Here is a 23,711-nt window from a genome sequence, read left to right on the forward strand (position 1 = left end):
GGCCACTGTTGAGTTTTCCAAATTTGCTGATCAATAGGAAAAGACAGAAGCACTGAAGAGATACACGTCCTCACTAAAGATGATGCCAAAGGCCAATAACTTTATTATTAAGGAAAATGCTTCACCAGGCCATGTGGGCGCAGACATGTTGGAGCAGTGTTGGGCAGTGTCCTCTAGAGCTGGATAAACACTCCAAGACTGCCACGAGAAAGATTCCAGAATGTTCATAGCATCACTCTTTGTAATAGCTGCAAACTGCAAACGACCCACATGTCCTTCCACAGGAAGTGATGCAGTGGGACCTCCCTCCACAGCGAAGCGACCAACAGGGCCCCAGTGCAGAGCCTGGTGAGGAGCAGGGAGTGGATGGTGGGATGAAAGGAACATGGACAGCAGGGGTCCCGCTGTCTGCCCTGCTCCGGCGCAGAGCTCCTGAAAGCCTGGGAATTTCTTCTGAGAGCACAGGGCCATCTTTTGTTCTAATGAGGCTCCTGTAAGGGGTGGTCACCAGAAAGACCAAGCCTGATTAGAAGCTTCGACTTTTCAGCCCCACCCCCATTCTCTTGAGAAGGGAGAGGAGCTGAAAATGGGGCTAACAAGAGATTATGCCTTTATGAGGAAGCCTCTGCAAAATCCCACACTGACGCATGGAGGCGTCCTTGCCCCCTGCCACCCAGCCCTGCCCATCCCCCATTTGGACCTCATCCATATCCTTCATCGTGTAGATGTGTGTGTCCTCAGTCATGTCCGACTCTTTGTGACCCCATGGACTGTAGCCCGCCAGACTCCTCTGTCCATGGGATTATCCTTCAGCAAATCACCAAATTTTATAATGAACTGGTGAGTGTTAGTGATGGTTTCACTGAATTCTGTGAGCTCCTCTAGCAAATCAATTGAATGCAAGGGACAGGGAGTCGTGGGAGCCTCTGATTTGCACCCAAGTTAGACAGAAGTGGTGGGTGATTTGGGGACCACTCTTTGCCATTGGCACCTGAAGTTGAGGGCAGTCTATGGGACTGAGCCCCCTACCCAAGAATCTCCAGATACTATCAGAATTAACCTGTGGGACACCCAGCTGGTGTCACCAAATTGCCTGGCATAGGAACCTCCCCCACCACTTTTGGTGACCAGAGTGTTGTGGTCTGTGTGTGGATTGGAAAAGAATTTTCAGACATGAGGCAGAATGAGAGGAAAATAAAGTTTATTAGAGTGGGAGATGCTGTTAGATCAGCGGGCTGGCTCAAGGGAGAGCTGATGTTGAGCAGGGCTCCTTAGCCCATTTTTATAGCCAGGGTTAAGGAGCGGGATAGGGGTCTTGTGGGTCATTTGATTGGATGAGGCAAATGGAGTCCTTAGGTCCTCAGGAGGACCTGAATTTGTTAATAGTTACTACATGGGGGAGGGAAGGATGATAAGGGCCTGTCCGCTCCCGCATTCCAAGGCCCTCCTTGGTTTTTTTTATCTGTCCTTTCGTGGCACAGAGCAGTGTTTTGCGTGAGCAGTCTGGCAGGAGAGACACAGAAGGGTAACCTGGGTTTTCTCCACACTCAGTGATGAGGAAATGCCCCGGGCCAGGCTTGCCCACCTGGGGTGGCCGGGGCAGCCAAGAATGCCACCTGACCTTGCTTTTCCTGGGTGTCTTGGTCTCCTTCACTCAAAGACTCAGTCCTCATGTTCCCCACACCCCATCTTCCCCCCCATCCCCAACCTGCAGACCCTCCTAAGAGGGCCCCCTCCTCTCCACTCTAGATCTTTCTTATGATGTGTTGCTGTCAGAAATGATCCCGTTTACCCATCCAGATGTTTACTGTCCGACCCCCTTACTCCCTCCTCTGTCCCCCAGCAGGAGGGGTGTGTGTCACTGTTCCTGCCTGGGGATAGGCAACACTAGCCTTGAGGGCAGGACGGATCTGTTCAGTTCAGTCGCTCAGTTGTGTCTGACTCTGCAACCCCATGAACCGCAGCATGCCAGGCCTCCCTGTCCATCACCAACTCCCAGAGTCCACCCAAACCCACGTCCATTGAGTCGGTGATGCCATCCAACCATCTCATCCTCTGTCGTCCCCTTCTTCTCCTGCCCTCAATCTTTCCCAACATCAGGGTCTTTTCAAATGAGTCAGCTCTTCGCATCAGGTGGCCAAAGTATTGGAGTTTCAGCTTCAACATCAGTCCTACCAGTGAACACCCAGGACTGATCTCCTTTAGGATGGACTGGTTGGATCTCCTTGCAGTCCAAGGGACTCCCAAGAGTCTTCTCCAACACCACAGTTCAAAAGCATCAATTCTTTGGCTCTCAGCTTTCTTTATAGTCCAACTCTATATAGTCCAACTTTATAGTCCAACATCCATACATGACCCCAGGTTTGCCACTTAACTAGCTGTGTGGTTACGGACCAGTCACTCACCCTCTCTGTATCTTACCAAGCTCAACAGTGAAAGAGGGTCCTCCTGGCACCCCTCTCAGGACAGACACATTTTGGAAAAGTGCTCAGAGGGCTGAGCAGGGTGGTGACTGCAAGGGGCTGTTGTTCCCAGAAGCCATGTCTCCTGCCCAGCTCCTCCTGGTGACCTGTGGGTGGCAGCACTAGACCCCGTTCTTAGAGAGACAGCCTGCTTGCCACCCCCATCTTGGGCTCTGCCTGTAGGAGCCTAGGTCAGGAGAGGTGCTGGCAGGAGTGACTGACTCCCCCTGACCGCTCGCAACCACTTCCATGTGGGTGTTCTACTGAAAGCCCACCCCGGCAGGTTCACGACACTGCCAGGGGACAGGCCGGATCAGGGAGGTGCCAGCCCTGACCCAGGTCAGCGGTGGCCACGTCCAAATGACCTCTAGGAACATTCCGGGACCCTCATTTCTGGGTTCATCACTCTCTCACTCCCTCTGTTCCCCAAAGGCATCAGGGTAAAGCCCTAAGACCCAGAAGCTTTCGGATTGGTCTTGGGGGGCTGCCAGCAGGTGAGGAGGCAGGAGGAGCAGGGGTCTGAGTCTTCACAGTGGGTGGGGCCACTTTAGGAGGAGAGAGCTGCCTTCAGCCAAGATGGACTACAGAGTGGCCTTCAGTTTGGGAAAGGGAGGCCCCGGCGAGCCAGACTGTTGGTCAGCATTCTCTGACCGGCATTTGACCTGACCAGGAAGGCATCCCTCACGTAGCTGGAAGCCCCTCAAATGCCATCTATTTGTGGCCTGGACCCTGCTGCCTGGCAGGGACATGTGACCATGGGGCTGTGGTATTTTTGGCAATGGGGGTGGGGCCTGAGCAGCAAGCCCTGCACCATGCCGCTCTGGGACAGGCAGCTCGGACGCCCAGCTCCGCTGCCCCGGCTGGCTGTGGGGTCCCAGGTACAGTACTGTCAGCCCCTCATTCCCATCCTACGGGGTCCCAAAGGGGACACCCCTACGGGGGGCTTCCCTAGGACCAGAGAAAGGACAAGGGGCAACGGGTCAGGAAGCCATGGTGCCCTGGTCTCAAGGCACCTCCATCGCAGGACTGGTCTGGCCAGTGGCCTCCCACGCCCTGGGTCCAGCGGTACCTGACCAAGGGCCAAAGGGCAGCCCCTTATCGGGGGCTGAGAGGTTAGGGGCTCCCAACCAACAGGGTTGCCTTGGTTCAGTGAGACGCAGGGAGGAGGGCTTTGACAGCTGGGCAGGTCTGGGTCAGGGGCACAGACTCTGATGGTGGCCCTAGGGGGCTGGTGGGAACCAGGAGGCTCATTCTGGTCTGGGACCTCCTGCTCAGGCAGGGGCAGAGCCAGCTTTCCCTGATGACCCCTGAGTAGGGTCTGGCAGCACTGGTGTGACCTTGGTAGGCTCAGAAGAAGCCCGGCAGCCTGTCCCAGCCAAGGCTGGTAGAAGGTCATCCCTAAAGACTGGTCACCTGCTGGACACCACGGCCCTTCCTCCCGTGGCCAGTTGCCACCTGGGGCATGTTGGGACAGTCCAGGACTATCACTCAGGTGAACTGAACCCTAGTGGGTGGTCCTTGAAATGGGCTTTGCTGCGTCGAGTTGGCCTTGGTACTAGCAGCTCTGCAGGAAAGCTGGAGGCTGCCTCAGCTGAACAGAAAACACACACATTGAGGAGGGAAACTTCTCCTGGGGATGAGGAGCCCTGCGTTTTAGTAAACTTCACTGACTCTAATGCAGGACTGTAGCAACATGTCCTTGTAACGTTACCATTTGCGCTGAATTCGGAAGCAGGGAAAGCAGGAGTTTTGGATGCTCCAACTCCAGGAAACAGTACAGCTTCTCTCCGGACTCTGTTTGTTCTGCTCTCTTTCAGGACAGAAATGGAGGGCTGGCCTCTGGGCCACGGAAACCCGAGGGGGCAGGTGGGGTGTTGGCAGTGAGTGCGGGCCGGGGCCCCGGGCCTGGGTCTGTGAAGAACCTGGTCTGTGGCTCACGTGCCTCTGCTGACCCAGAATGGAGAACTTCCAGTACAGCGTCCAGCTGAGCGACCAGGACTGGGCTGAGTTTTCAGCCACCGCCGAAGAGTGTGGCCTCCTGCAGGCCGGCCTGGCCTCTGGGGATGAACCCTTGTCTAGCGACACTGACCAAAGGGACAGCAGTGGCAGCAGCCCCCCAGGACCCTCACCCCTTCTCGAGGGGCAGCTGGCTCACGGAGGAAGTAGCTGTCCCAGCTTTGAGGAGGAGGACAAGGCCGCCACCCGGCAGCTGGTCAGCAGATCTTGGCATGAGCCCATGCTGGCCCCAGAGGCCGGTCAGCAGACGCCCAGCACGTCCGCACGGTCAGAAGCTCGGCTGTCCCTCAGCTCTGGTGCCGCCCCTCTCATCCAGGGCTCATCCCTCCCGGGGCCAGTGTCTTCCAGAGACGAGATGCAGAGGCTTCTGCAGGGGCCAGCCCCCCGGGGCCCTGCCCCTACTCCCGTTGGTGAGCCCGCTGGGAGTCCTGAGTCCCCTGGCCGCAGTGCTGCCCCCCAGAGGTCCCCTGGCAGCCCTGGAGCCCCGCCAAGAAGCCCTGGCCGAAAGAAGAGGCGCACTGCAGGCACCAAAGCAGGTGGGCGCTCGGGTGGCCCAGGCCCTGCTGCCACCCAGCTGGGTTCCCCACTGCTCACAGAGGCCAGGCCTGAGGACAGCCTCGGCCCTGCTGGGTCCAGGGGGAAGGGTCTCCCAGCAGGAGCAGCAAAGCAGGCAGCAGGAACTGGGCAGATTGAGCTGGGGCCAGAATCTGCAGGAGCCCCCGAGCAGGTGGCCAGACAAGGGCCAGGTGTGGATCTGTCTATGTCTGTCCCTACTACTGAGCAGGGAACAGACCGACTTGGAATGAGCCCCAGAGCTGAGCCATGCGCTGTGTCCATGTCTGACCCAGAGGCTCCTCTAGATGTCACGATTAAGTCAGACGTGGCTCTATCCACACCTGCCTCCGAACCTCTACCCGCCGAGTCTCAGTCTACACCTGCCTTCAAGCCTCAACCCGATGAACCTCAGTCTACACCTGCCTTCAAGCCTCAATCCGATGAACCTCAGTCTACACCCGCCTTCAACGCTCAACCCAATGAGCCTCAGTCCACATCCACCTTCAGTCCTCAACCCAATGAGCCTCAGCCCACACCCGCCTCTGAACCTCAACCCAATGAGCCTCAGTCTACGCCCGCCTCTGAACCTCAACCCGATAAGCCTCAGTCTACACCCGCCTCTGAACCTCAACCCACTGAGCCTCAGTCTACGCCCGCCTCTGAACCTCAACCCGATAAGCCTCAGTCTACACCCGCCTCTGAACCTCAACCCAATGAGCCTCAGTCTACAGCCACCTTCAAGCCTAGACTGGATGTGGACCTGCTTGTGCCGGGCCCAGTGGTCCAGCCAGAGGTGGATTCATCTATGCCTGCCTCAAAGTCTATACCATGCACAGCTCTGCCTCATCTTATGCTTGAGGCTGGATCTGATGTGGGTGTGTCTACACCACCTGCTCCCACACCCCAGGCTGGGCCTGACACGGTGGAAGCAGAGGTTGTTCCCGTGGCCATGCTGGCTTTGAGCCCTGTTCGGTCTCTAGAGGTGCACCAACAGAAGCCCAGAGGGGAGCCCTCAATAGATGCCCCTAGACACCACACTGGGGAGCCCGCTCTAGGCCCCATCCAAGCACCCAAGAAGAAGAAAGTGCGATTCTCCATGGCTGTGCCCGGCTCCGAAGAGCCAGGGTCAGGAGAGGCCTCAGGCCCACCCTCTCCAGCCACAGCCCCCAGGATGGCAGCTGGGGGCCACAGAGGCTCTGGAGCCTGGGACTCTGTGGCAGTTGGGCCCCGGAGCCCCCAGCCTCGGATTCTGAAGCACCTGCCCCCCCCTGCCCCCTCTGCCTCTGTGGGGACAGGGCCCAGGAGCTGCTTTGCGGTGACCCTCCCGGAAGCCTATGACTTCTTCTTTTGTGACACCATTGAGGAGGAAGACGAAGAGAATGAGGGGGCAGCAGAGGCTGCCCAGGCTCCAGCTGAAGTCCAGTGGCCGGATGTGTGTGAGTTCTTCTTCCAAGACAGCCAAGCCCAGAGGTCGAAGCACCAGGAGGGCTGCTCCGAGGCCCCACCCCTACAGGCTGGGCCTGTGCCGGCCCCTCCACCTGGAGACCCCATGCCAATCTCCATCCCTGAGGCCTATGAACACTTCCTCGAGGAGGAGAGGTCAGGGGGCACGCTGGGGCCAGCCACCCTTCTCCAGGTGCAGGCCACAGAGCCCCCCAGGTCAGTCCTCTGGGGAGTGGGGACTGGCGCCCCACCGGAGTCCAGCCCAGCCACAGTGGAACAGCTCACCCTGGCCATCAGGGAAGCAGGTGTGTGTTGCGGGGGCCTCCTGGTCTGTCTAGGACCTGGGAACACACTGTCCAGGGAGTTCAGCCAAGAGGGCCATCAGGGAGGGACAGACCAGGATCCTGGGTTGGGAGCTGGTGGGGGGGCCTCAGGGATGATCTCTCAGGAGGGGCTCCTCCCCCTGCCCCTCCCCCACTCCCAGGAGACAGTCCAGGTGGGGCAGCCCCAGCCGGGCAGGGGTTGGCTCCTAAGTGGCTGTCACCTTGGGTTCAGCCCCAGACAACTTGGGGCAACCCCAGCTCCGTCTGCACTGCCTGCAGGTCAGGCTCACATTCCCTCTAGAAGATATTTTACAAACCAGGAAACAGCGTGCCAGATGCACTCGCCCAAGTCAGCCTGACTCAACTATGCCACACACTGCCCTGGGTCTTGGGACAGAGGTGTCACAGGAAGGACATGACTCAGGATAGATGTGACCAGGGCAGGTGTGTCTGAGTGGGGCAGCAGGAGCTCAGGCCATGCTTCTCTTTCCCAGTGGCACCCCGGGGTCCCCTCACCTCGTTCACCTTCAGTCAGAAAGACATGTGCATGGTGTTTGTAGCCTTTGCTACCTGGGCTGTGAGAACGTCAGACCTGCATGCCCCAGACGCTTGGAAAACAGGTTTGTGGGGCCGGGGTGGGGTGGGCTGTTGTCCAGAAGTCCAGTGGAGGGGCAGTGGTGTCCAGTCCCAGCTTCTGGGCTAGCAGGGATGAGAGGCCCATGGGGAGGTGCAGGTTTCTCCCTTGACTGATTTCCTGTGTTGTGGACCCACCCTCGCTCTGCCAGCCTGCCCTCATCCTTCGAGAGTCAGCCTGTGTGGATGGAGAGTGGTGACCAGGCCAGAACAGAGCCGGCACTCAGGAGGTCTGTGCTTCTCTTGCAGTTCTGCTGGCCAACATTGGCACCATCTCTGCCATCCGATATTTCCGCCGGCAGGTGGAGCGGGGGCGCCACAGCCGCAGTCGCAGCCCCAGTCCCAGCTCCAGCCCCAGCCCCTAGGACCCAGGCTCGGCCCAGGAAGACGCAGGACAAGGAAATGTCCACAGGTGCTCAGGACAAGGCACTGCCCTCAGGCATTGCCCTCTGACTGTTTGTGTTCTGCAGTGTCTAAGAAGGAGACTGCGTCCTTGGTCCCGGCTCCCCTGGACTCCACTGAGGGTCTGACCAGTGGCCGAGGCCAAGGCTGTGCTCCACACTTGGGAGCGGGGAGATTCTGGAAGGCTGGGTAGGTAGGGGCTGAGCGGGAAGCTGGTTAGTAAGGTGGCCAGGTTAGCAATAAAAAACACAGGGCGTCCGATGAAACTTGAATCTCAGACACTCAGGATGAGTCCCACTTATGCTAAGGAACTGTTTGTGGTTTATCTGAAACCGGAATTAACTGGAATCCTCATCCTATGTGGTTATGCTTCTGGAGGGAGGGCCACGACAGGGCACTGGAAGTTAGAGGGGTTCAGAGAAGCAGCAAGGCCCCAGCAGGAGATCCGGGCAGGGGGAAAGAGCAAGGAGGCAGAGGGCCTCAAGGCTGGGGGGTTGGGCGGTGTCCCAGCCTCTGCCCTATTTACAAGAGGCTGGGCCGGTGGAGGCCTCTGAGGCTTCTCCGACCCTGGAGCCCCAATGGTCTGGTCAAGGCCTCCTTGGCTCCTGCCCGAGATAGTGAGCAGGTACCCAGAGAGATAGGGGTCTATAGGCAGGGCCTGGAGCCCCGCCTCTGGGGCGCCCTGGAGGAGCTACAGAGATGGAAGACAAGGGTATTGGGAGGAGGGACTGGACACCTGGCTTCGCCCAGGGCTGAGAGGAGCTGGAGATGGAACAGGAAAGTGGGCGGGGCACAGGCAGTGGTGGAGCAAGGGGGGCTGGGGGGGTGTCCAGCCCTGGAAGCAGCACATGCAGGGTCCCCAGGACGCAGGAGACTGCTGGCTGCTGAGGACAGGATGCATGGACACACAGCACCAATAAAACCTCCTCTTTCCTTCCTGTTTGGTCTCTTGCCAGTTTCTCCGGACCAGTTCATCCCACTCACATACACCCAGGCCACCCTCCTCCCTCTGCTCGTCATGTCTCAGACCTTGCTGACCTCCGACTCTTGTGCCCTCTGATTTCACATACTCTGACCCTCGCTAACCTGACTTTCTCAGCCCTCCGACCTTTATGCTTGTGCCATCCTTCTTCTTCCAGGTGAAGCTGCTGCCCCACGTCCCCTCCCTCATTCCTTCCTTGAGAGGCAGGCTGAGGTGTGGCCCCTCTGGGTGTCCAGTCACCTCAGCCAAGGTGTCCAGAGCCCAGGGTAACTCAGGGTTCTTGAGGCTCCCTCCACCTGCTGGGGTCAGACCCAGACTCAACACTGCCTGTGGCCCCACAGACAAGTCCCAGGTCCTATTGTGGCCCCTCCTCCAGGGTCAATGCAGGCAGGTGGTCCCCAGAAGCAGCTGCTGGGGGCCATCAGATCCACTGGATGAGCCCCCGTTCAGGCTCTGGTGCTCCTCGAGGCCCCTGCCGCTGGGAGGGTGACAGAGCTTCGTCCTGGACACTGCTGTAGCCCCTGGGGGGGCCGCCATCTGGTGGGGAGGACAGACATGCATGTGTCTTCAGGAGGTGACATCCCAAACTCTCCCAGAAGGGGGCAGGGCCCTCACTCACCTGGAGGAGGTGGTGAGGGGTCAGGCGAAGCTTCTTTCTCAGGGGAGACCTGGGGACCCCAACCACAGGTCTGAGAGATGGGCCCCAGGAAAGGGGGCTTGGAGACCAGTCCACAAATCTGCCCGACCCCACCCCCTCCTTTTCCTTTTGGCCCCCACTTCCTCCCCACTGCTCCCTTCCTCCCACCAAGCCCAGTCCCTGGTTTCCACCCACCCGCCTCTTCCCCTGTTTCCAGCTCTTCTGCTCCCTCAGGGTCCCAGAAGGCTCCATGCGGTTTCCTCTCCCCCACAGAACCCCATGCCCAGGGTGGGAGCTGCTACTCACATGCTGAGGAGAGTCTGGGGGCCGGGGCCCCCAGCCCTTGCTGGAGGCACGATGGTGCCGAGAAGCTCGGGCCCGCGGGACTGCCTTCTCAGAGAGGAAGTGGGGGCCGGAGAGTCCACAGCTGGAGTCAGAGACAGGCATGGACACGGGGACCGAGCGGAATGGGCTGGAGGGCTCAGGTCCAAGCGAGCTCTGCAGCGCGCTGAGGAACTGTGGGGAGAGCACTGGTGACCAGGGCCCCCTGAGAGGCCCCCGCCCCAGAACCCCCTCAGCCTCCCACAGTGGCCTGAGCAGACCTCAGGCTTCGGGTACCCTCTCAGCCTCAGGCTGTGGGCACACCAGCTCTTTCTGTCACCCAGCAGGGGACTGACCTCATCCAGGCTCTGGACATCTGTGATCTTGCGGTGGGAAGTGGCAGGTGGCGTGTAGGGGTCAGCGTAGAGTGGGGAGTGGGGTGTCTCCAGAGAATGTTCTGGAGCCTCAGGGCTGCCGTCCAGGCTCAACTACCGGCAAGAGACAGGAGACACAGCTTCCTGGGGCTGGAAGCAGCCAGGCCCTTCCTTCTCTGTGCCAGAGGCTTCTGGTGGTTTCAGGACTGAGAAGGCCAGGGAAGTGGAGGGTGGGAGGGAGGGGAGGGTCATGCCCAGAGCCGGGGTCAACATGCTGGCCCACCTTGGTCAGGTCCAGGTGTAGTAGGGCGGCTGGGCCAGGCTTCGCAGCCCGGGCCTTGTTCCTGGGTGACCGGCTGCTGCCGCCCCGTCTCAGCTTTGCCCTGTGCCCACTGCCGCTGGTGCAGCCAGGGTCGGCTTGCTCCTGTGGGGACCAAGGACCCTCCAGAAGGTTTCCTGGGGCCCTCTCCCACACAACGATCTGAAGCTACACAGAGTCCCTTCCCCTGAGGAACTAGGGTCCTACTTGCCATGAGGTCCCCAGCACAAATTTGCCTCATGGTCCCGTCCCCTCTGCCCAATACCCGCCCCCCCAGATACTCACCGGTGGGGGCCGGGCCGGGCAGCCTGCAGTGGATGCTGCTGAGGACTCAGGGAGGGAGTGGGTGGTGCAAGTGGAGGGGGGCGCCGGGCACCCTGAGTCCCAGCTGGTCCGTGCATCAGAGGAGAGTGAGCCTCGGCCACTGACCACAACCTGGGCAGCCGGCGAGGGGTAGGGGTGAGCCAGGTGGCAGGAACCCCTTCCCACCTCCCCGTGCCCAGGCCCACCCATCTGTTTTATTGTGGCCCGGCAGCACCTGCCCTGCTGACTCCTTACCTGTGTGGATGCCCGCAGCCCCGGGAGGCTCTCAGGGCCGGGTGGTGGGGAGGCCCTGTCCCCCTGGCAGACTGTCTGCAGGCAGAGCAGCCAGTGGCTGTAGTCCTCATAGCTGGCACACACCACACGGATGGTGTTGATGAGACGGCCTGGTGCATGGATGCTGTGAGGGGGCCTGGCAGGCAGGGTGCTCCCTACAAGGCCCTGGTGCAGAGCTGGGTGCCCACCCGGGGGCCACAGCCCCTCTCCCAGGCCTGGCTCTCACCCACCTTCAATCAGGAAAGAGCGGATCTGCTTCTCCCTCTCTTCTAGGTTGATGTGGATGGCGCTGAGCGGGAGCTCCCCCTGCAGGGCGTCAGCGGGACAGGGCCTGAGTCAGGGAACAATCCCTGACCCACCACCCCGGCGAGCCCGCCCGAGTTGGGTGGGCAAGTGGACGCCAGGCAGAGGGCAAAGCAGGGCTGAGGCCAACACCTTGATGGAGGCCAGGCACATCCTGTCTGTCCTAGAGGGGTGTCTTCACACAGGCTCCAGGTGGGGCTTTCTCCAGCCAATGTCTGACTCAGGACTGGTCGGGGACTGGTCCCCTGGGCCACCCACTAAGATGGGGGTGGGTGGGAAGGGATCACGAGGAAGCCCCCTGTGTTTCTCGATGACTGAAGGCCATGATCACCCCCAGAGTAGGAGGTACCCTGATGCACAGGATGGACCTTCACGCCATACCTACACCGACGCACGCACACACACACACAAGGTTCAGGCACCAGGAAGATGCCTGCTCAGAGGTATAGGCCTTCCAGGAGCACTGTGGGCCCCATGCCACCCCCAGGTGACTGGCCTGCTGGTGGCTGTGGACTTGCTAGCATGATACAGGGTGCTGAGGCAAGGTGCCCACCCTCCTTGCCCACGTCAGGCTGAGACCAGACTGACCAGGACAGCAGGCTGGGTGGGTGGGGCCACCTGTCCCAGCAGGCCCTGACATACAGGTTCCTCCTGAGCCGCTGCCCCCTCCCACCCCCACGTGCAGGGCGCCTCCCTGGGGCGGGTCTGCAGCGGGGAGGGACCTACCTTAAAGCAAAGCCCATCTACTTCCTCGGAGAAGATGGCCAGGGAGGTTGGGTACAGGACAAGAAGCCGGTCCCACTGCTCCTGCAGGGAGGTCACAGGGCGCAGTGGGGTCTCCGCTGGCATGCGCCCAGGGCCTGGCCCCACCTGGAGCCTGCACCCCGCCCCCACCTCCTCCCACCTCTGTGCCCCCACCTGTAAGGGCAGATGCTGCAGCTTGACCCTTGAGGCACAGATGGCACTGCCCATCACCTGGCGCCCTGATGCTGTCCGCAGCCGGGTTAGCCTGCGCTGCAGAGTCCGGGGGAGCGCGTCCTCAGCGGGGCCCTGGGAGGAAAGGGTCAGGGGCAGGCAGAGGAGGCGGAAGGGGAAAGGGGTGCAGGCTTCCCAGCACTGACCTGCAGGGGCTCTGGGGGGCAGCGAGGCACCCCTCCCACAAGGGCTATCTGCTTCTCCAGGTGGTAGAGCCAGTGGTCCAGCTCGGCCTGGCTGGGGCAGAGCACGAGAAGTGGGGCGGGCAGCGGGCCTGTGGGGGAGAGACAGATCCTAGGGCTTAGCCCACTAAGCCAGGGGCCCACAGGAGAGGCCCCTCAAGGGTTGGCAGGAGCCACTGGTGACCACATGCACAGCTCTGGAGGCCCCCAGTCCACTGTCTTCCACCTCAGCCTGGCACTGCACACGAACCCATCAGAGGAAAAGCCAGGACCCCACAACGTGCTCAGCGTCCCGCCAAGGTCCCAGGCTGGGTCAACAGTCAGGCTCACTGAGGGTCTTAGGCTGTCGCCTTGTCCCGAAGGCAAGGTCAGCACAGGCAGCACCACCCGTGCCCCACACACCTGTGATCTGGAAGGCGTGCTCTCTAGACCCCTCGAGGGGGCAGACACTCAGCTCCATCAGTGGTAACAGCCCCTGCCAGAGCAGAGTGGGAGAGAAGGGCTAGGGCCCCTCTGCCTCCCAAGGGTCTGCTCTCCCCTTCCCCCAGCAGCTCCCTCTGCCCATCTCCCCGCACCTGGAAAGTGAGTCCTTCCGGACCATGGGCCTGGAAGTAGAGATGGGAGGGGAACAGCTCCAGGTAGCAGTCGCTGACATTCTAGGGGAGAGAGGGGCCAGCGTCTGAGGACTCGGGGGCAGGCTCCAGGGTGGCCCCCCAAGCACGCCCCCCTCCAGGCCGGCCCCCACCTGGCTGTGCTGGAAACGCAGCTGGACCTTGGCGTAGTGCACAACCTTGCCCAGACTCCTCACTGCTGCCTTTCGCCGCCCCTCCTTGAACACACTCAGGAAAGGCTGCTCCAGGATTTCTTGCTGGCTCTGCAAGCCTGGGATGTTCTAGAGTGGGGGAAAAGCTCAGGGGAGGGGGCCTGACTGGTGACGAGCAGCCTTGGCCCACAGTCTCACCATACACAGGTTAAGAACACACGCACAGCATCACATGTGTACAGAGCCCTGTACACACCCAGTCTCTTCACGTGACAATAGTGCAGAACACACACACACACACACACACACACACACACACACACAGCCTCTGCTGGTGACAGAACTCTGTGGTTTAGTGATGGAGCCAGCAACCTTTCAACTCATCGGAAATTCAACTCTTAGCTTCACTATTTCCTAACTGTGTTCCCTTATTTTGGTTACTGTGCTATTAAAAGTCCCTTCAGTCATGTCTGACTCTTTGCGACCCTATGGATTGTAGCCTGCCAGGCTCCTCTGTCTATGGGATTCTCCAGGCAAGAATACTAGAGTGGGTTGCCATGCCCTTCTCCAGGGGATCTTCCCAACCCAGGGATCCAACCCGCATCTCCTGCAGCTCCTGCATTGCAGGTGGATTCTTTACTGCTGAGCCACCAGGAAAGTCTTATTTTGGTTACTCAACCTTCCAAATCCTCCTGGTCAGAGGGGTTTTCAGGTGTTCGAATGAGACAATGCTCAAAACCCTCCCACACCTCAGCATCAGCAGGTATTGGCTTAAAACTTGGCTCTACGGAGTAAGGTTAGGGTTCATGGGGTCACAAAGAGTTCGACACAACTGAGTGACTGAACAACAAACCAAGAAGGGGGTGCCAATTTGCAGTATTTGCATTTGCCTGGTGTAAGTATTCTCATCACAGCCTGCTAAGCGCCACACTGCCGCATCCTCCATCTCCCTCTCAGCAGAGGCCAAGGTCCTGGCAATGGCCAAGGGGTCCTCTCCCCTCACTTCAGGCATTCACTTATCTCAGGATCTTTGCTCGTGCTGCCCTCTCTGACTGGACCACTCAGCCCAGCCCCTTCTCACCTAGTCCAGCGCTTGGCTCAGACCCCTTCTTTTGAGCTCCTATCTGGGTGCTCTTCCAACACTCCAGCCTCACTGACCCCTGTCCCTTGTCCTCCTTTACATTTCGCCTTAGTGCTAGCCACATCTGATGTACTGTCTTTTCCTTCTTTATCTTGTCATCTGGCTTTGTCATGGATGCAAATGACATGAGAACAGGGCCTTTGTCTATTTGCCCCTTTGCTGGACCAGGACCAAGGACAGTACTGCTGTACTAGGTGTAAGCCCTCGGTGTACTAGGGCTTCAACACCTGTCTGCTGAAGGGAGGGAGGGTCAGCGCCCACCAACAGCTGACTCTGGCATGTAGAGAATCCTCTATAGGCAGGGTTTTGATGATCAGAAAGGGAGCCAGATCAGGTGCCCAACTGGGGCTGGAGGGGCTGAAGTCTGGGGATCAGGGCACACTGGGGAGCTGGAAGGGGCTGCTGTGCCTTGGCCAAGCTGAGCCACCCCTTGGGCAAGCCCAGGAATGTGAACAGACAGACTCAGAGCTTCCGGGCCTCTCTGTCTCTGGGTGGGGCCTCCTGTACCCACACCCAGTGTGGGGAACGATGCTGGGATGGGACCCATGAAAAACAGGCCACGGAGCAGGACGGGCCACACCACTGGCCGGTGGCCTGCGCTCAGGCTTGGGGCCGTGGGAGCAGAGCCCACCTCCTGACAGGGAAGGGGCATGCTGGCTCCTCTCCTGGCCCCACCCCCCGAGGTTCAGCAAGCCCAGTCCCCTCTCTAGCTGCCACGTCCTGGCACATCTGAGATGTGGCCACATGGAGGGATTCCGGCCAGGGCCTTGTCAGAAGTGCCCTGTCCACTTCTCTGAAGTAGCCTGGTTTCCGAAGGCAGCACAGGGAGCCCAGGGAACCCCAGGGAGCAGGAGAGGGGACCGGCCCGGGCTTCCCAGCCTGACAGGAACACTTGGAAAGGTTGCCTGGGAGCTGACACCAGCAGCTGTGAGGATGGGTGCTGGCCAGTGCTCCCCGCACAGTCACAGACATTGCTCCTAGGGCAATAGCCTAGAGGCTCATTTCCCTCACACGCCAGGGCCTCTGCATACAGCAGAGCCTCACTCCAGCCCCTGGAGGCTGCGCCGGCTTAAAGGGCAGGTGTCTCTCCCCCTTGGTGGGCAGGCATTCAGCTCAAAGGTGGCCCAGCATATGCTTGGGAGCCCTCCTTGCTGTGTGGCGTGGGGGTACAGGATGACGCAGTGGTGGACCCCAAGGGGACGTCTCTTGGAGAAACCAGGGCCAAGGGTAGTGGAGAGGCTGGCTCACTGAATACAAGAAGTCCCTTACTCTCTTGGAGCGACAGTGGGGGGCGGTGATTCACAGCCCCATTGCCCGCCTGACACCCATGCCCACACGGCTGCACAGACACACGTGCTTGTCCAGCTTCAACGTGCCCACACACGCTGTCCTGCACCAGGGCGTGGGGTGGGGGCTGGACACCAGGGCCCCGGGCAGGGCTGGCACGTGGCTGGGCACGGAGGCCCCGCCCTGCCGCTCCACTGACTCAGTGCCGGGGCTCAGTTTCGCTCTCCGCTCAGACTCTCGGCCTATGAGCTCCCCAGGGCGGGGCTGCACCTACTTCCTTGCTGTGCTCTGGACTTGACTCTCCTGGGGCCGACAGGAAGACCCTGGGCCCAGTACAGATGGGACACACACGCAGTCACACGCAGACCACCACTACCACACCCCTCCAAGCCAGGGCACGCTACCCAGTTGCTCACCGTCCCTGGGATGTAGTGGAAGATCTTGTCAGCAGTGGTGTTCCCGTCCGCACCAGCCTCGGTGCCAAACAGGCCAGCCAGCTTCCGTGCGCCATCCTCTCTGGGGACAAGGGAGGGGGGCGCTCACAGCCTGGCCCCTGAGGCAGATTGAGGGAGACCCTGTGACCAAGGGGCCATGGCCATACCCCGCCCCCCTCACCTATTTCCCTTCAGCGAGGGCTTTCTGGAAAAGGAGGCCCGGAGCCTCCTAGGGGCCTGAGGGACGCAGTGGCTGTTCCCCATGGGTGGCAGTGGCAGCTGACCTGAGTAGAGCAGGTAGACAGGTCTGGGTCCTTCAGTCCCCAGCCTCCTGCCCCACCCCCTGGGGCGGGGCTCTGGGCCAGCCAGCCCTGCACCTAAGGGCTGGGGAGGCGGAGTCTTTCTAGGAGGGAACTGGCCCCTACCAGAGGCTGAGCTGAGCCTTTCAGCTCCCTGCCCAAGGTCCTCCACACATCAGCCAGCCTGGGGCGTAGGGAAGGGGAGGAGAGATGCTCCCCACTCACAGCCCAGTCAAAAGCCCCCAGTCTGTACAGGACAGGGCTCAAAGGCCATTGCATCAGACTGGAGGTTGCCTAGGGTCAGAGAGCCGGAATGGAGTTCCCTGAGTCCAGTGACCCCCCTCCAGACATGTGAGCGCACATCCTGTTTCCACGTAAATACCAGCCTCTGAGTCACCAGTGACTGTACGGGACGTGTACTCACTCTCAGCTGTTGAAGCGGGACTCTGCAACTGGGGAAGGAGGAACTAGGACCCTCCTGCAGCCTCCTTTCTGCCTCCATCCAACCCTCACCCCAGGTCAAGATAAATGGTCCTGAGGCTTAACCAGAATCCAGATCCAGAGAGGGCATAACCCTCCCAGGTGTACCTGGGACCGGTGAGATCAGGGGGTATGCCATGCAGAGCCTGGGTAAGACATGGGCCAGCACAGCCCTGCCCCTGGACGTGATGGCGCTGTCTCAAAGCCCCCAGATGCCAACACGGAGCCTTGACTCGGGCACACAGCCACCCCAGGCCCCTCCGGTCACCCCAGACATGACCCTGAGAGGCAGAGATGGACACTCAGCCACAGGCCCGCAGAGCCCAAGAAACATGTTTATTGTTCAAGTGGCTCATATTGCTGTGTGGGGTTGGCAGCGGACAGTGCCCAGCTCAGTGCAGGATCCAGAAGTGACACCACAGCCATGGGAAGGAAGCCCAATTTGTGCCCTCCCTGGGAGAGTGCCTGGCTGGGCGAGGCAAGGGTGGTGTGCAAAGCACAGGCTGGGGGGTCTGCACCTGACTCAGAAAGCCGCCCCCCACAACTGCTCTGCATCACCCCTCGGTCCCTCCAGGTCTGCAGAGTCCAAGTTGGCTCCTCACCCACGGGGAATGCCAGTGTCCACCCCATTGCTCCCCCAGGGCCCTCAGTAGGGTGGGAGGACACCCAGGAGAGCAGCTTGGCCCCAGAGATAGGACACTTCAAGAGTAAACGAAGAAACGGGTAGCTGCAGCCTGCTCAACATCAATCAATAAATTAATGAGTGAATAAATAAATGGCACACACAAACACTGAGAAAGAAACACAGTAACGCCCGGACTAGACGCACGGTGGACAGACGGCGCCGCGATGTCCCTGGTGGGGGCCAAGCCCCGCCCCACGAGCAGGGGAGGGAGGTGCTGGGCCCTGGGGGCTTAAGGCACGAGGGAGGCCGCCGGCCGGCCTCTGTGCAGCCGTGCCACTGGGTCAGAGGCTGGTGGACGACACGGACAGCGTGGGCGAAGAGGGCGGAGGGAAGTTGAGCAGCTCCAGCACCGCCACGCCCACGCTGCTACGCCGCGTGAACATGCAGGACGCGGCCACCCACTTGTTGGTCCTCGGGTTGTACTTCTCGATGGAGTTGAGGCTGGAACTGCCGTCGTTGCCCCCCACAGCGTACAGCCATCCATCCATGGCCACCAGGTCGTGTGTGCTCCTAGGGGCAGGGTGGAAGGAGAGGAGCAGTAGGTGAGGGTGGGGGGCTGAAGAGGGGGCAGGGCCAGGGCTGTGGCCACTGGAGAAGCCTGGGGGCGCTGCCTGGGGAGGCGTCTTTGGGGCGGGGCCTTGGTGATGGGGGGCGGGGCCCTGAAAGGGGAGACTCAGGAGAGAGGTGGTGGACAAGCTGTGCAGGGGTGAGGCCCTGTCAGTTGGGGGAACAGAGGACAATGGTGGTGACAGTTCTGAGGGCCCGTGCACCTTCTGATGTTCATGGGCGCCACACTCTCCCAGGCGCCTGCCTTGGGGCTGTATCTCTCCACAGAGTTGAGGCAGCTGGTTCCATCATTGCCACCAGCCACGTAGAGGGCCCCCTCCAGCACCGCCACGCCTGCTGAGCTGCGCCGGCTCAGCATGGAGGCCACGGGCGTCCAGGAGTTCACCTGAGGTAGAGGGATGGGCTGGGGGCAGACCCACCACCAGCCTCCCTCCACCTCCACCTGCAGACCTCTACTCCAGGGTGGGGAGTCTGTGAGACAATGTGGACATCGAGGGATGACCCTCTAGGGGGTAGGGGTGGCCAGAGTGTTGACCTCAAGCACCTCTGGGGAACAGGGATATGTGATTGGGGAATTTCACACCTGGGGCTCATACTTCTCCACGGTGGCCAGGTGTGATGAGCTGTCATAACCACCCACGGCATACAGGTTTCCATCTGCAGGGAATCAACACACTCATGGCGCACCTGTTATGTGTGAGAGTCTCTGGGGCTAGGTGCTACACAATGCAGTCACCCACCAAGCATGGCCACGCGCACGTATCGCCTCCGTGTGCTCATGGCGGCGATGGATGTCCATGTTCCCGTCAGGGGGTCATAGCGCTCAGCACTGCAGACACCAGGACTGCGGCTGACCTTGAGCAGTGGAGGAAAGGCAGTCCCGGCCCCAGGACCTGCCCTCCCCTGAAGAATGACTAAAATTCCGTGCTAGGCAGTCATAAAGGCTGACCCCACAATCCCACTGGAGCTGGAAGCAGGGCCATGCTGCCACATGGGCCACAGGCTGCCTGGACAATGCTGGGCAGCCCCTGCCCTGGGGGAAGGGCCCCAGAGAGGAAAGAACCTGTCACTAGGCTGGTCAAGGTATTGGGGACCCTGGTGACCTCAGGCAGGGTGCCCCTTGGCTCCTCTCAGGCAGGACTCCTGCAGTTCTGGTGCAGCCACAGCTGTTGAGCCAACTCTGAAAGGCCACCCGGCCCTGACCCCAGCCACTACCTGTTGAGGCAAGAGGCCCCATCGTAGCCACCAGCTGCATACAGGAGCCCGTGCAGGGCAGCCACACCCAGGCAGCTGCGCCTCGTGCCCATGGACACCTCCGGCTGCCAGGTGTTGGTCACGGGGTCGTAGGACTCTACGGTGGCCAGATCTGAAGTCCCATCGTAACTAGGGGAGGGTCCACTGCTGGTCAGGGCTGGCCCAGTGGGCACACGCCAAGCCCCCGACCTGAGACCAGCCTCTAGTCTTACCCGCCCACAGCATACAGCCGGTTCCCCACTGCCGCCACGCCCACCCGGGCTCGGCGTGTGGACATGGAGGCCACCACGTGCCAGCGGTCAGTGCGCGTGTCGTATGCTTCACAGTCCCCGTGGATGGCGAACAAGCTCCCACCACCTAGGGATGGGAAGGTGACGGGGCAGGACGAGGGCCCAGGGAGGTAGTTGGCTAGGAGGCTCTATCACATCTCAAGACTGAGGGCCTGGAGGCTCCCAGGGTGAGTGGGGCGGGGACTGGTGAGTGGGTCACACCATGGGGAATGGAAGAGCAGATGTGGGGTGAGTGCAGGATGGAACTGGCACAGGGTTGGGGAGTAGGGCTTGTGCTGGGCTCATGGGTAGGGACATGGGGCAGGGCTTGGGGGACAGGATAGGATGGGACAGGTGGGCATACCCACAGCAAAGAGCACAGGGCCAGCGCCTTCGCAGCGCCGGGGCCGGGTGCGGCTTGTGCCCAGGACGCCCCTCTGCTCGGGCAGCAGGTGGAACTTGAGGGCCTCGATGAGTAGGTCTTTGCAATCTGGGTGGTGCCGCACCAGGCTCTCAGCGTCCACATGGCCCAGCAGGAAGTCCCGGCTCAGCAGGGGCAGGCGGACACACTTCATCAGCTGGGGTGTGGATGCTATAGTCAGGTAGCAGGCCCTGCCCTGAGACCCTCTTGAGACACATGCCTGCATCACTCCTGTGGGGTTTGTGGGCACAGAAGAGCCCAGGCACAGCTGGGTCCTCAGCCATTGCATCCCCTCCTGAGCACCGGGCGAGGGGTTGGGGGGGGGTCCCGCCCACCCCTCCCCCACCCCCCGGGCCTGGCCTCACCCGAGGAACGTGCTGCCTCCGGGCATCCACATCATGCTTGACCCAGCTCAGGACGGCACGGTAGACGTCCTCCTCTGAAGGCACGTTCAGGCTGTCGCTAGAGACCAGTTCCAGCACCTGGGGGTGGGGACCCTCAGACCTGAGATCTGGGGAGGATCTTGGGGCCCATGAAGCCCTGAAGGTGCCTGGGAGGGAGAGTCCAAGGGGCCCAGTGTTCCTATGAGGATGGGCCAAGCAGGGTCAGGAGCCACAGGTCCAGTTCCTGGGGACCAATTCCAGGGTCGTTCTGGGGATGTGGAACCAGGGACCACTGGGGTAGTAGGTAGAATGTGATCAAGACGAGAGAGCGTCAGGAATCAATGGTGAGTGCTTGGGTGGAGTTAGATAATGGGGGTGGTTGTGCCCAAGGGACGGTGGTTGGGTTGGAATGTGGGTCAGAAACTGGGGATAAAGGTTGAAAGACAAAGGACCAGGTCTTTAGGGTGCAGATGATGGAGCCAGGGACCAAGGCTGGCTCTGGGGTCCAGGAACTGGGTCAGGGTCAGAATCCGGGTCAAGGTCCAGGCTGTTCCCCAGCTACCACGTTACCTGCTTCAGCGGCAACAGCATGAACTCCTCGGTCTTGGCCACGTCCACGAAGTGCTGCAGCACGTACCTGTGTGCCGCCTTGAGCAGGTCACCGCAAGAGTGCGTGTCGGCGAAGCCCCGGATGCCCAGGCAGTTGGAGGGGTCCAGCTGGCTCAGCAGGAACTTGCAGCAGGCGTCTCGGACGCCATTCAGCTGCAGGAGGCTGGCGGCTGGGAGCAGAGTCTGTGAGGCAAGGTGGGAGAGAGGGCCAGGGGAACAGGGGCAGAGAAACAGACGTGAAGACTGAAGGAATGGCCACACTACAAGAGGAGGCTGGGGGCATGGGGTGAGCGGAGGCACCGGCACCGCAGCAGCACGGGCCGTGAGGCTGAGGCCGCCACACCTGCACGTTGCCTTCTCCCACCACAATTTCGGCTGTATATGCAAACTGCACCAACTGGTCCAGGGCCTGAGGGTCGATGTCGTGCAGTGTCACGTGTGTCTGACGGCTCTCACTCATCTCGTCTGGGGGAGGGGGTGGGTATGGGACAGCGAGTCAGGCTGGGCCCACTTCAGAGCTGCAGAGCCCCCCAGCACCCGGACCTGATGGGCTGTACTTGCTTGTGAACATGGCGTGGAAGTAGGGGCTGCAGGAGGCTAGCACCACCTTGTGTGCCCGGATCTCCTTGGCGGCTACATGCAGGACGATGTCACACAAGAGGCCGCGCTGTCGCATGCGGCTCATGGCCACGAAGGCATCGTGGTAGTGCCGCTTGGAGTTGTGGGACACAGCGTGGCCCTCACGGCTCAGTAGCTGCATTGTGCCTTCCATGGGGGCTGTGGGCCGGGCCTGCCGGGGCCGGGCACGCTCTGCTTCAGGGCTGCATGTGGGCAGTGAGCCATCAGGGTGCACTCTGCATAGAACTGCTCACCCCCCTAGAGACTTTGGTTAGGGCCTGGGCACCCAGGAAGCCACCTTCTCCCCAAGAAGCCCGAACCAAGTTTCCATGAAGGACCCATGCTCCTGGGGACCCCATGTGCTCTCCAAGCAGCCACCCACTCTGCTGCCTCACGGCCAGGGAGCCTCCTCGGAGTCCAGCCAGACTCTGCTCCAACCTGCTCCCCGCTGGAGGTCGGCTCCCACACCATACCCGGGTCGTTGAACCTGTACAGCTTCCTCTAACACGATCCCTGCTCAGGCACATACTTCCCTCCCACGAGGAGCACCCCCAGCTCCCTAGGCCCTCCTTTGGGACTAGGCTGTCTGTCCATTGCTGGCCACCCTTCCCGCGCCCCCGTCGGAGTCCGGTATTCTCCGCACGGGCTGCGGGAAGTGCACGAGTTGAACTGATGCGTACTGGCCGGTAGCCCTGAAGCGGACCCCTACACCGACAGGCAATGTAACCTCTTTGACCCTTAACCCCTCATTCTGCAGACAGGCCGCGCTAGTCTTTGAGCGGCACGGCCGGAATTCAAGGGCGGCGGGTGGGGTCAGACCTCCGGGAGCAGCCACCTCGAGATGCCCTGCCCCGCGCCGGCTGTGTGCGCGGATAACGCAGGGGCCCTGGACCCTCCACGGTCCGACGAACCGGCAGGGCGCCAGGCCGCCCCCTCCCAGCAGCCTGCTAGGTTGGGCGCGCCCCTCCTTCCCTCCTACTCGGCCCAGGCCAGTCACTAACCCTAACCCCTGGCCCACTCACGCTGGCGGCTGCGGCGGCGGCGGCGGCGGCGGAGCCTCCGGCGCGGGCCCGGGGCTGCCGTGCTCCGGACTTTGCGTCCTGCCGGCCGGGCGCTCGCTGCGCGGCTGCATGGGCTCGGCCGCTGGCCCGCCGCCGATCCGCGGAGGGCGCACAGACCAGCCGATGCCGGGAGGCTGAAGGGCTGCTCCGCGGTGGCGACCGGCTCGGCGTCCCTCGATCCCGCCGCTTGCCCGCAGCCGCTGTTTCTCGGCGCCGCCCGCCCGGACTCCCGAGCTCTCCCGCGGTTTCGGGGACGCTGCCTAGAGGGCGAAATCCTCTCAATGTTTTGGGGCTCCGTCCGCCTCTTCTTCCAGGAAGCCCCCCGGGCCGCGCCCGTCGCCTATATCTGAGAAGCCTCCAAGATCTGCCCGCGTCACCTCATTCAAGCCTTCTCGTCCCCGGAATCTTCTGGGGGCCGAACGGCCCAACGTGATTGCCCAGGCTGCGTCTGCTTGCCTCTCTCCAACGCCACGCAGTCCCCTTTGCCCGTCTGGCCTTGACTGGACGCTGGCTGAGGAGTGGGAGAGCGGGTGGGGTGCACGCCCTTAGGGCTGTGAGGTCCCCCCTGTCTTGGGATCTGGCTGTCCAGGCCCGCGGACCTCTGCCATTAGACGGGTGGAGGGAGGGGAGGGCATAGTTTAAGTTTTCCATCGCCTTCCTTCCCTAAGGCAACCTTCCAGCCTCAGGGTCTTTGCACCGGCAGGCTGTTCCACAGACCAGGCAGAGGAAAAGTGGCTGGCCCTGCCCGGGCGGGCCTGGAGACTTAGGCAGATGCCTTAGTAACTGGGATCCCAGGAGCGGACTCACTGGACTGAAGTATCGGGCATCCTCTTTCAGGGAGATTTAGCCAAACTGGCTTCAATAACGATGCTTGAATCTTTCCGCTGTCTGCCCGTTCCCGCCCTTCAGTCCCGCC

At 61.1% G+C, this 23,711-nt stretch overlaps 2 protein-coding genes across 8 annotated transcripts; one reads left to right on the top strand and one right to left on the bottom strand.

The window, feature by feature from the left end:
- The first annotated feature begins 3,067 nt into the window (after window positions 1-3,067).
- On the top strand, window positions 3,068-8,772 carry PERM1 (PPARGC1 and ESRR induced regulator, muscle 1). The gene is made up of 4 exons (XM_065936014.1): window positions 3,068-3,340; window positions 4,280-6,781; window positions 7,294-7,419; window positions 7,682-8,772. The coding sequence occupies exons 2-4, from the start codon at window positions 4,420-4,422 to the stop codon at window positions 7,795-7,797; spliced, it is 2,604 nt and encodes an 867-aa protein (XP_065792086.1). The 5' UTR covers window positions 3,068-3,340; window positions 4,280-4,419; the 3' UTR covers window positions 7,798-8,772.
- Window positions 8,773-8,909: 137 nt separating this feature from the next.
- KLHL17 (kelch like family member 17) lies at window positions 8,910-23,414 on the bottom strand. 7 transcript variants are annotated; one of them, XM_065936007.1, is made up of 28 exons: window positions 23,173-23,414; window positions 22,757-23,055; window positions 21,678-21,937; window positions 21,460-21,581; window positions 21,078-21,299; window positions 20,490-20,606; window positions 20,068-20,281; window positions 19,647-19,791; window positions 19,396-19,563; window positions 18,921-19,009; window positions 18,764-18,837; window positions 18,384-18,565; window positions 18,016-18,123; window positions 16,132-16,231; window positions 13,270-13,416; window positions 13,100-13,180; window positions 12,927-12,999; window positions 12,489-12,616; window positions 12,286-12,417; window positions 12,094-12,174; window positions 11,295-11,370; window positions 11,026-11,174; window positions 10,753-10,902; window positions 10,432-10,572; window positions 10,131-10,262; window positions 9,760-9,969; window positions 9,436-9,484; window positions 8,910-9,353 (listed from the first exon to the last, which is right to left on the bottom strand). In XM_065936007.1, exons 2-28 carry the CDS (start codon window positions 22,864-22,866, stop codon window positions 9,238-9,240), a joined length of 3,576 nt encoding a protein of 1,191 aa, XP_065792079.1. In that variant the 5' UTR covers window positions 22,867-23,055; window positions 23,173-23,414; the 3' UTR covers window positions 8,910-9,237. The 7 variants fall into 7 exon arrangements, with proteins under 7 accessions (XP_065792079.1, XP_065792080.1, XP_065792078.1 ...); XM_065936008.1 differs by having other exon boundaries at window positions 12,286-12,381; window positions 22,757-23,414; XM_065936006.1 differs by having other exon boundaries at window positions 22,757-23,414.
- Window positions 23,415-23,711: the final 297 nt, after the last annotated feature.

This window comes from Muntiacus reevesi, chromosome 5 (assembly GCF_963930625.1).
Source record: "Muntiacus reevesi chromosome 5, mMunRee1.1, whole genome shotgun sequence".
Taxonomy (NCBI): domain Eukaryota; kingdom Metazoa; phylum Chordata; class Mammalia; order Artiodactyla; family Cervidae; genus Muntiacus; species Muntiacus reevesi.